Source organism: Sapajus apella, unplaced genomic scaffold (assembly GCF_009761245.1).
Source record: "Sapajus apella isolate SASKATOON/1434 unplaced genomic scaffold, GSC_monkey_1.0 scaffold1, whole genome shotgun sequence".
Lineage (NCBI taxonomy): Eukaryota > Metazoa > Chordata > Mammalia > Primates > Cebidae > Sapajus > Sapajus apella.
The window spans coordinates 72,549,560-72,561,901 of record NW_022436941.1 but is presented as its reverse complement, the minus strand read 5'-3'; the positions used below and the strand labels follow the sequence as shown (position 1 = coordinate 72,561,901).

The window sequence follows — 12,342 nt, the reverse complement described above, 5'->3', positions numbered from 1 at the left end:
CTGGGTGACAGAGCAACAATTCATCTCAAAAATTAATAAATAAAACCATCAGATCTCATGAGATTTATTTGCTGTCATGAGAACAGCATGGGAAAGACCCACCCCTATGATTCAGTTATCTCTACCAGGTCCCTCCCATAATACATGGGAATTATGGGAGCTATAAGATGAGATTTGGGTAGGGACACAGAGCTAAGCTATATCAGTAGCCATACAATAGAGCATCCTGAAAGTCAGACTAAGGTTTTATTTAACCTTTTTTGAAAAATTATTTTGCAAAATGGTAGGCAAAAAAATTAATTAAAAAAAAATCTGGCCGGCCTCAATAGCTCACAGCCAGAATCCCAACACTTTAGGAGGCTGAGGCAGAAGGATTGCTTGAGGCCAGGAGTTCAAGACCAGCGTAGGAAATATAATGAGACCCCATCTCTACAAACAATTTAAAAGATAGTTGAGCATGCTGGCACACACCTATAGTCCCAGCTACTCATGAACCTGAGGCGGAAGGATTGTTTAAGCCCAGGATTTTGAGGCTGCAGTGAGTTATGCCTGGGCACTCCAGCATGGGGTACAGTACAAGACCCTGTCTCTGAAAAAAAATTAAAAGCAGTAGGCAGTTGGCTTTTGATCACTCTTTGTGTTAGAAAAACTGATGTGAGCACATTGTATGGGATGCTTTGTAGAAAATGGAACAGTTAGAAGACCTTTGAAATAGTTTAGAAATTAAAAGATAGAATATGCTAACTTGGCTAACAAAAACTTTTTCAAAAGAAAAAGTGGGCCAGGCACGGTGGCTCAGACCTGTAATCCCAGCACTTTGGAAGGCCAAAGCGGGTGGATCACGAGGTCAAGAGATCGAGGCTATACTAGCTAACACGGTGAAACCACTTCTCTTCTAAAAATACAAAAATTAGCCAGGTGTGATGTGGTGGCACGTGCCTGTAGTCCCAGCTACTTGAGAGGCTGAGGCAGGAGAATTGCTTGTACCCAGGAGGTGGAGGTTGCAGTGAGGGGAGATTGTGCCACTGTGCTCCAGCCACCTGAGTAACAGAGCAAGACTCTGTCTCAAAAAAAAAAAAAAAAAGAAAAAGAAAAAAAGAAGGTAGGAATTCACAGTATGTCGGGAAGAAGTTGTTGTCAAACCTGTCTTAGAGTGATTAGTTCACATAATGGGAGTATTGCCAAAAAGGACCTCTAATTAGAATGAGTTTGAAAATGATCATGGAGTTTTAAAGTTAACAAGGACCTTAGAGAACAAATAGACTCAACTTCCAGATACAAATTTGTGCGTACACATACATATGTTTGTCATATATGGTTGGAGTCTCTACCTTTCATTATATCAGGGGTTGGCAAATGACAGCCTAAAGACCAAATTTGGTCCATTGCCTGTTTTTATAGGCTTTTGAACTAAGAATGGTTTTCACCTTTTCAAATGATTGAAAAGAAAAGAGTATTTAGAATATTTAGTGACATGAAAATTATATGAAATTCCAATTTTAGGCCAGGTGCGGTGGCTCACACCTGTAATCCCTGTGCTTTGGGAGCCAAGGCAGGAAGATTGCTTCAGGATAAGAGTTCGAGACCAGCCTATACAAAACAGCAAAGCCCCGCCTCTACAAACAAACAAAAAAAAAGAAATTCAAATGTCAGTGTCTATTAATAAAGTTTTATTGACACACAGCCATACTCATTTGTTTATGTATTATCTCTGACTGATTTCCAGCTACTACAACAGAGTTGTATAGTTGCAAGAGAGGTTATGTGACCTGCAAAATCTAAAATATTCGTTAATGACTTCGGAGAAAAAGTTTGCCAACCTCTGCATTCAATTGTGAAAAGATCTGATTTTCAGAAGTTTGAGAACATATACTTTTGTCTTCGTATGTTGTAAATGTTGACTTTCTTGGCAATCAGTAAATATTGAATTTATTCTTAAAGATTAATAAAATAGCAAAGGCATATAATTTAAGATGTCAGTACTATAAAAATAAAACAATGGAGTAGTATGCATGTTCTAAAACATGCATTTATATTTCATGCCTCTATTCACTTTTATAATAACAATAATAGCTATTTATTAAGCAGTGCAGTACTCAGCAGGGGTCTTCTTAGGCTCAACTAGACAGATTCATGATATATGCATAACGCTATTTTTCTTTTTCTTTATCTTTCTTTTTTTTTTTTTTTTTTTTTGAGGCAGGATCTAGCTCTGTCACCCAAGATGGAGTACAATAGCATGATCATAGCTCACTGCAGTCTCAGACTCCTGGGTTCAAGGAATCCTACTGCCTTAGCCTCCTAAGTAGCTAGACTGCAGGGTGTGACACTATCCTTGTCTAATTTTTTAATGCTGTTTTAGAGACAAGGTCTTACTATGTTTCTCAAGCAGGTCTTGAACTCCTGAATTCAAGTGATCCTCCTGCCTCAGCCTCCCAAAGTGCTGGTATTATACAAGTGAGCCATCACACCTAGCCAGATAAGCCATTTGTGACATCAGAATCACTTAGGAGGATATAGGTCATGAAGCACAGCATGATATTGACCTGTATTTGTGTGTGTTGTCTTTTTATCAGGTTTTAGGTGTCAGTATTATGGTTGCTTAATAAAAGATTTCAGACATTTTTTCTTTATTTTCAGTGCTTTAGAACAATATGTGCATCAGGCTAGACTCAGTGGCTCATGACTATAATCCTAGCACTTTGGGAGACGAGGCTGGAGGATGCCTAGAGCCCAGGAGTTCAGGACTAGCCTGGGCAATATGATCGCTGTCTTTACCAAAAAAAATTAAAAATCCTCTGGCTGTAGTGCACATATTTGTAGTCCTATCTACTTGGAAGGCTGAGGCAGGAGGATCACTTGAACTCATGAATTAGAGGCTGCAGTGAGCTATAACTGTGCCATTACATTGTCCCACTAGCCTGGATGACAGAGCAATACCCTGTCTGAGAAAAAAAACAAAACAAAAACAAATACAGGGAACTGTGGATCATTTAGATTACCTATTCCTTGAAGGATTTGTAGAATTCCCTGCAAAATCATATGAACTGGTTTTTTGTTTTTTGTTTTTTTTTAAATGGGGGAGATCCTTGATTACATTTTTTATTTTTTATTTTTTTTCCTATGGATATGTTTAAGCAGTCTATTTCTAAGGGTGTCAATTTTGCTGAGCTGTTTTTTTCTAGGAAATAATCCATTTCAGTTCATGTAGATTTTCACATTTATTTGCATAGAGGTCTGTAAAGTAGGCTCTTAAAATTTTCTTCTGTTGTGATATTTTCCCCTGGTCATTTCTTAGGTTTAATTTATTCTTAAGTTAGCTAGCTCTTGGTTTATGTATTTTAACTTCAAAAAGAATCCAAGACTTAAAAGATTGCTTATATCCAATATATTTCCTTTCTCCATTAATTTGTGCTTTGCTTTTATTATGCTTCTGTTTATTTACTTTATTCTTTTTCTACCATTTTTTTAAGCTAGGAATTTTATTCTTTTTTGATTCTTTGATTTATATTGATAAAAGTTAATTTTCCTCTGATTCACTGCTTTTTATATCCTGAAGATACCAATGCATAGCATTTTTGTTCTCATTACTTTTGACATTAAGAGGTGAGGTTGTCCTGGCGCAGTGGCTCATGCCTATAATCCCAGCACTTTGGGAGGCTGAGGTGGGTGGATCATGAGGTTAGATCAAGACCATCCTGGCCAACATGGTGAAACCCCATCTCTACTAAAAATACAAAAAATACCTGCCGTGGTTGGTAATCCTGTAGTCCCAGCTATTTGGGAGGCTGAGGCAGGAGAATCACTTGAACCCAGGAGGCGGAGGTTGCAGTGAGCCAAGATCGCACCACTGGTCTCCAGCCTGGTGGCAGGGCGAGACTCCATCTCCAAAAATAAAAAAGAGGTAAAGTTTCACTCTGTTGCCCAGGCTGGTGCAATCATAGGTCACTGTAACCTCCACCTCCAGGGCTCAAGCAGTTCTCCCATCTTAGCCTCCTGAGTAGCTATAACTACAGTTGCATACCACCACATCTGGCTAATTACTTTTTATTTTTTAGAGACAAGATCTTGCTATGTTGCCCAAAGTAGTGCAACCAAATTTAAAAATTAAATTAAAAATTGATGGTGGAAGGAAGAGCCGATGCCCACTGTACAGTGGTAAAGAGGTAGTAGCAGCATTGAACAGGGCCCAAACACCCTATCTTACATTAAGGCATGATAATCAATGTAAAATTACTTTCCAAAATTGCCCAAATTAACAGCTCTTTAAATATTTTTATCATTACTTTTTAAAGAATTGTGTAATTTCATTTGTATTTAATTCGTATTTCATTTGTATTTGTATTTAACCTACTAACCAAGGGTTGTTTAATGGAAAACCTTTTTAGGGAGAAAGGCTTATTTTTTTTTTTATTGTTACTATAGTTTTATTACATTGCAATCAGTGTTGTTCTTGTGATATTTCAGCTTGTGGAACTTACTGATGATGTCTTATGACCCAATATTGAATTTTTATGAATTTTCCATGTGTACTTGAGAAGAATGTGTATGCTTTATTTTTGGTTGTAAAGCTGTGTATGTGTATTCATAAGAGCTGTTTTATTTTGTTTTGTGATGGAGTCTTGTTCTGTAGCCCAGGCTGGAGTGCAGTGGCACAATCTCGGTTCACTGCAACCTCCGCCTCCCCAGTCCCGGTTCAAGCAGTTCTCCTACCTCAGCCTCCCAAGTAGCCGGGCTTACAGGCACGAGCCACCATGCCCAGCTAATTTTTGTATTTTTTAGTAGAGGTGGGATTTCACCATGTTGGCCAGTCTGGTCTTGAATTCCTGACCTCATGATCCGCCTACCTCAGCCTCCCAATGTGCTGGGATTACAGGCATGAGCCAACGGTGGTGCATGGCCCATAAGAGCTATTTTATCAATTGTGTTGTTTAGGTCTGGATTCTACATCTTTATTTATTATCAACTTCATCTGTCTTATACTAAGAGTGGCATGTTTGTCTCTTATAACTAGTGTATTTCTATTTATATCTTCTAAAATCTCATATATTTTGCTTTATGTAAACTATGCTGTTTGGTGCAAATTTATAATTATTGTTAGTCATTGTAAATTGTGGCTTTTAACTTTAAAATATTTTCCTTTGCCATGTTTCATGTTTTTTGGCTTGAATCTTATTTTTCATATCTGTGCTACTACCCTTACATTTTTACTATTTCAGTTTGGTTGGTATGCTTTTTGCCCATATCTTTATTTTTTAGCCTTTCTGAATCATTTTGTCTCATTTTTTTAAGAGATAGAGTCTTGTGAGCTGGGCGCAGTGGCTCATGCCTGTAATCCCAGCACTTTGGGAGGCCGAGGTGAGCAGATTACCTAAGATCAGGAGTTCGAGACCAGCCTGGCCAACATGGTGAAACTTTGTCTTTACTAAAAACACAAAAAATTAGCCAGGCGTGGTAACATGTTACTGTAATCCCAGCAACTTGGGAGGCTGAGACAGGAGAATCACTTGAACCTAGGAGGCAGAGGTTGTAGTGAGCAGAGGTCATGCCATTCTGCTCCAGCTTGGACAACAACTCCATCTCAAAAAAAAAAAAAGAAAGAGATAGGATCTTGGTCTGCTGCCCATGCTGGAGTACAGTGCCATAATCCTAGTTCACTGTAGACTAGAGCTTCTGGGTTCAAGTCATCCTCCCTCTTTAGCCTCTCAAGTAGCTGGGACCACAGGTACCTGCCACTGTGCCGAGCTAATTTGTTTTTTCCTTGGTGGTAGAGATGATGTCTTACTTTGTTACCTAGGCTGGTTTTGAACTCCTGGCTTCAAGCCATCCTCCTTCCTGAGCCTCCCAAAATGCTGGGATTACAGGTGTTAGCCATCACAACTGATCCATTTTGTCTTTATTTATGTCTTTTTTATGCAAAATATGGTTGGGTCTTGCTTTGTGAGTCAAATTGAATTTTTTAATAAATAAGTCCATTCATATGTATTAGTAAGTTTGATATGCTTTGTTTCAACTGTGTTACATTATATTAAAACATTAAGTGTATTGTGCTATATTTACTATGCTTTTTATCGCTACAACTTTATTATTTATTTATTTTATGTCTTTTGGGATTTAGGAAGGCTTATATTTTTGTTCTAGTTTTTATCTTTGTATTTATAATTTTATAATGTCCCAGTGCCCACCTCCCTAGTTCCATTTTAACTTATCCTCTTGCTATATGGTCTTTAGTTTATCTTAATATTCTTTAACTCTCATCTGTTGCTTGCACTGCTTTTCTCTTCCCTTTCCCATGTTTTTCCATTTTTTATTTACATCTTGGTTGGATGCAGTAAATATCTCAAGTAGATTGTTCGGGAGAATCTTGTGGGTACAATATTCTCCATGGCCTTGTTCAAAGGAGTTTTTCAATACTTGAAGGACAGTTTGGCTAGATTTAAAATCTTTTGTTTACATTTCTATCTCCTTATGTTTTTTGAAAATGCTGTTCCTTTATTGCTCAGCTGTATATGTTGTTTTTGAGAGGATTGAGGTCAGTCTAATTCTCTTGCCTTATAAGTTATTTCATATTTTTTCCTGGAGGCCTTGGTGATTTTTTTCTGTGTGTTTCAAAATTGGTCTTTGGGTGTAATTTCCCTGATTCTGAGTGGACCTTTTTAATATGTACATTCAGATCTTTTATTTCCAGAAAGTTTTCATGGATTATATTTTTAATATTAGTTCTGTTGTTTTGTTTATCATTTTACAAACTCCAGTTACTTGTAAATTAGGTCTTCTTTGCCTGCTTTTCTTTAGTGCCCTTAGTAAATTTTCATTTGAATCTGTTTTTCCTTGGGTGCCTTGTAATTTAGTCTTCATTACCTTTTTCTTCTATTTCTTTCCTGAAGTCAATCAACTACTATTTAATTTCTTTACTTTTTATAGCTCCAATTTTTTTTTGAGGTATGTAAATCACCTTGAGTATTATGTCACTTTTTTTCTGTTTTACTATTGGGGCAGCCATTTTTATCTGTGAATTGTTCAAATTCTCATCTGTATTTTTAATAGTATTTTTCATTTGTTTGTTTGTTTTTTGAGATGGAGTCTTGCTCTGTCACCCAGGCTGGAGTGCAATGGTGCGATCTCAGCTCACTGCAACCTCTGCCTCCGAAGTTCCAGTGATTCTTCTGCCTCAGCCTCCCGAGTAGCTGGGACTACAGGCGTGTGCCACCATGCCTGTCTAATTTTTTTGTATTTTTAGTAGAGACAGGGTTTCACCATATTGGCCAGGCTGGTCTCAAACTCCTGACCTCATTATCCGCCTGCCTCGGCCTCCGAAAGTGCTGGGATTATAGGCGTTGAGCCACCATGCCCAGCCCTTTTTTATAGTATTTTTTATATAAAGGAAGACTGTTGTTGGCTTTGCATTCTGTGAAATGCAGTTTGGGGTGCTTTGGCTGTGTGAGTAAAGTATTTTTTTGTTTTTACTGGTTGGCTTTTGAGGAGGGTAGTGAAAAAAGAAAGGGTATGTGATCCTCAGCTTTTCTCATTTCTTAGGATTGTAGCATCCTAAATATTTTCCTCTTGCTTGTTTTTTTCCCTCACTGCAGAGTTTCTAAGAGGCCTCTCCTTTTTAAACTCTCTTTTTTTCCCACTTTTGTATTATCTTTCCAAAATTCCCTTTTAACAGTCAAACATACTTATAAGTCTCTTTCCTGTAGACTGTGCTTTCATCTTCCAGGGATAGACTTCCTCTGTATTTTCACACTTAGGATGGACTTCATCTTTCTAGCAGTGGCTTACATTATTAATTCTGGCACTACTCTCTTCACTTCAGCTCAGTTTTTCCTGAACTTCTCTTGTTCTTCGCAAAGGCCCATGACAAGAAAACGTAGTTTTACCTATAGTTTGAAGTTTGGACATTTGCTGCCTTTATTATATTAATGTGAGGCTTTATATCGTTCTATTTTTTAATTTTTATTTTTCTGAGAATATCTTGGGAGATTCACAGTTATACTTCAGCTACCCAGAATTCTGGCTTCAAAGCTTTAATTTTTTACAGTTCTTTTAATTTTGGAAAAAATACTGTAGATTTGAACTTTTTAAAATTCTCTTACTGTCATCTTAATATTGTTTTTGAGAATACAAGTGCCACTTTGGGAGGCCAAGGCAGGCAAATCACTTGAGTCCAGAAGTTTGAGACCAGCCTGGGCAACATGGTAAGACCCCATTCTACAGAAAACACGAAAATTAGCCAGGTGCAGTGGCATGTTTATGTAGTCCCAGCTACTCAGGAGGCTCAGTTAGGAAGATGATTTGAGCCTGGGAAGCAGAGGTTGCAGTGAGCCGAGATATTGCCACCGCACTGGAGCCTGGGGCGAAAGAGTGAGACCCTATCTCAAAAAAAAAAAAAAAAAAAAAAAAGAAATACAAATGCTTGTATAATCTATTATGTTTAACTAAAAACCACTAGTTTTTTTTGTTTTTTAATTTTTAAAAATCTCAGCAGTAAGTTTGAAAACTTCAGCATGCTACCAAAATAAGTGTTCTAGAGACAAAAAAATAGTGTAATTGGTGTGTTATAAATAAAAAATAGTAAATAACTCTTATGGTCTGTATCAGTGGCTCTCAAACTTTAGAAGGCCTCAGAATCATCCAGAGGTTTTATTAAAAACACTGATTGCTGGACCCTGTCCCCAGAGTTTCCTATTCATTTGATCTGGAATGTTGCTTAAGAATTTGCATTCCTAACATGTTCCCAGGTGATGCTACTGATTGTGTTGGTCTGGGACCCATACTTTGAGAGCAACTGGTCTATACTAGGCATTCACACATTTATTCAAAAAATGTATATGCCAGGCACGATTCTAGATACTAGAGAAGTAGCAGGAAACAAAACGGATAATGCTTCTCTGTTCTCTTGAAGGTTATTCTAGATGTTTTTAAAGTATTTTTTCTCTAATCCTAGACATAAACCTGTTAACTATACCAAACTTTTTTTCTTTTTGAAGCCGAGTCACACTCTATCAGCCAGGCTGGAGTGCAGGGGCGCAATCTTGGCTCAGGGCAACCTCTGTGTGCCTGGTTCAAGCTGTCCTCCTGCCTCGGCATCCCAAGTAGCTGGGATTACAGGCGTATAGCACCACTCACACACGGCTAATTTTTGTGTTTTTAGTAGAGACAGGGTTTCACCATGTTGGCCAGGCTGGCCTCAAACTCCTCACCTCAAGTGATGCACCTGCCTCGGCCTCCCAAAGTGCTGGGATTATAGGCGTGAGCCACCATGCCTGGCCAGTTATACCAAAGTCTTGATGTCCTCTGAAAGCATCTTGAGCTTTCACACCTGTAATGTTTTCCTAGCTCTGTTCAACTTACTTAGAATAAGTTCCCTCTAGCCCCTTTCCTCTCTGCCTTTTCAAATCCTATGCATCCAAAACTGCAGTTATGATTAAAATGACATATAAAAAAACATATTCAACAGAAAGCCAATGGGTTCGATTATTTCTTTTTTTCTCTAACTTCAAAAATGTTTAAGAATGTATATCTAGGCATAGTGGCTCACGCCTTTAATCCCAGCACTTTGGAAGCCTGAGGCGGTGGATCACTTGAGGCCAGGAGTTCGAGACCAGCCTGGCCAACATGGTGAAACCCTGTCTCTACTAAAAATACAAAAATTAGCCAGGCTTGGTGCTGCATGCCTGTAATCCCAGCTACTGGGGAGGCTGAGGCAGGAGAACTGCTTGAACCTGGGAGTTGGAGGTTGCAGTGAGCCAAGATAGTGCCACTGCCCTCCAGCCTGGGTGACAGAGCAAGACTCCATCACCAAAAAAAAAAATATATATATATATATATACATATATATGTATATGTTCAGGAATTTTTAGGGCCAGGCACAGTGGCTCATGCCTGTAATCCTAGCATTTTGGGAGGCTGAGGCGGGCAGATCACCTGAGGTCAGGAGTTCAAGACCAGCCTGGCCAACATGGTAAAACCTCATTTCTACTAAAAATACAAAAAAAATTATCTGGGTGTGGTGGTGGGCGCCTATAATCCCAGCTACAATAGAATCTCTTGAACCCAGGAGGCGGAGGTTGCAGTGAGCCAAGATCATGCCATTGCACTCCAGCCTGGGCAACAAGAGCAAAACTCCATCTCAAAAAAAAAAAGAATTTTGAATCTCAGCTTTATTACTTATGAGTGGTATAACCTTGGGAAAGTTGTTACTTTTCTGTGCCTTGGTTTCATTGTCTATGAAACCGGGATACTACTACTACTTACTTCAGGATATAGGGATTAAATGAATAATAGAACAGGGCCGTGTACGTAGTAGGTGCCCAATAAATGTGAGCTACCATTGTTTTATAACTGAGTGTAACAAAGACACAGCACTGGCCAGGTGCGGTGGCTCATGCCTGTAATCCCATCAGTTTGGGAGGTCGAGGCAGGTGGCTCACAAGGTCAGGAGATTGAGGCCATTCTTGCCAACTTGGTGAAACCCCGTCTCTACTAAAAATACAAAAAATTAGCTGGGCATGGTGGCGCGTGCCTGTAATCCCAGCTACTCAGGAGGCTGAGGCAGGAGAATTGCCTGAACCCAGGAGGCGGAGGTTGCGATGAGCCGAGATCACGCCATTGCACTCCAGCCTCGGTAACAAGAGCGAAACTCCGTCTCAAAAAAAAAGAAAAAAAAATACAAAAATTAGCTGGGCGTCGTGATGCGTGTTTGTAGTCCCAGCTACTCGGTAGGTTGAGGCAGGAGAATCTCTTGAACTAGGGAGGCAGAGGTTGCAGTGAGTGGAGATCATGCACTCCAGCCTGGTGACAGAGCGAGACTCCGTCTCAAAAGAAACAAACAAACAAATAAAAAGACACAGCACTAATAAATATCCCATTTCAAAGTGACTAGCATAAGAAGTACATTGGATTAGAATTAACTGCAAAACTCTTTTTTAAAAGAAACAAAAACTTTAAAAATCGTAGCTCTCATGTAAAAACCTCTATTAATGCCCATGGCCTAATGTGCTGTTTGCTTTCCCTCAATTTTTTTTTTGCCTTGAAGTTTTATCATAAATTCATTCATTCATTCATTATCCGACAAATACTGATTAATTGCCTACAACGTGCCGGACACCGTGCTATAGTGGTGAGCAAGAAAAGACAAGAGGTTCCTGTCTCCATAGACTTTTCTGGTAGGGGAGACAGAAAGAAACAGATAAACAAAATAATAGAAAGGTAATTATAGATTGTGGTAAATGTTACAATGGAAGCAAAAGGTGAATGTGATAGAAAGTAACTAAGGTAAAGGAGAGTAGTTTTAAGACAAAGTGATAAATGTTCAAAAGGAAAAAAAAGAATATTATGGAACATCATTGGGTGGAGGAAAAGTGCTACTTTAGACGAGGTAGTGCTTTCTTAGTTGGTGACTTTAATGTCATTTTCTAGTTCTCTTATAAATTAATTGGTCTCTGACATCTAATTTTGTTTTGGAAGATTACTTGTCTTTTAGTGTTATATACTAGCACATACATGCATATCTATTTCAGTTAAATGCATCTGAATATATATTTAAAAACCATGTGTTCATATTTATACCTCAAACTCCAGACCAACACCAAAGGCTTCATTGTAGCTTCCCCCGTTTCCTTATTTGTACCTTTTGTTTTCTCTAAAGGTAAGAAACCTGTCTCTTGTTATCCACAATGCATTATTTTGTTTTGTCCTGGTATACACATAAAATACTGAAAAAACACATGTATAGTAGCTACAGTACATTTGTACTTAGCCATCTTTTTGTCTTTAGCCATAGATTACAGTCAAGATTTTGTTTTCCAAACTTAGGTTAATTCCATTTTTCCCCTTCCCTCTGCCCTAGCATGATTGTGTTCTTCATTTGTGATACAGTTAGGTTCATTTGTTACTGTTTGTATTCCATTTTGGATTGTCCCTAATTCCCGCTTGATTTTATTTATTTTTGAGGGGTGTGTGCCATTGCTGTGGTTCTAAGCATCAGAGCTGTACAGAAAGGCTTACAGAGAAAAGTGTTCTCCCCCTTTCATCCCTCTTTCCTTATTCTTATTCCCCTATTCTTTCTACTCATAGTCATCCATACCTTATAGGTAACCAGTCTCTTTTGGACTTTTTTTTTTTTTTAACTTTCTTTCAAGGCTGATCTTCAAACAAGTTCTCAGCGTTTAAACCTTTCAGCCTCCAATGCTGCAGTGGCTGAACTTAAACCAGATTGTTGTATTGATGATGTCATACATCATGAAGTCAAGGAAATTGGAACACACATGTAAGGATTAATTTTACTAGTTCTCAAAGGATTTTACTTATATATGCCTTTATTTGAAATGTTTGCTTTCT

At 38.4% G+C, this 12,342-nt stretch overlaps 1 protein-coding gene across 5 annotated transcripts in view; it reads left to right on the top strand.

The window, feature by feature from the left end:
- TRAPPC13 (trafficking protein particle complex 13) overlaps positions 1-12,342 on the top strand; it is a 53,024-nt gene that overhangs the window by 13,884 nt on the left and 26,798 nt on the right. For 4 of the 5 annotated variants that reach the window (XM_032279563.1, XM_032279580.1, XM_032279572.1 and 1 more), the window contains exon 5: positions 12,144-12,271. The exons of the other annotated variant lie outside the window; for it this stretch is intronic. In XM_032279563.1, the coding sequence (XP_032135454.1) occupies positions 12,144-12,271 (128 nt within the window). The remainder of the gene's footprint in view (positions 1-12,143; positions 12,272-12,342) is intronic. 5 annotated transcript variants of the gene reach the window in all.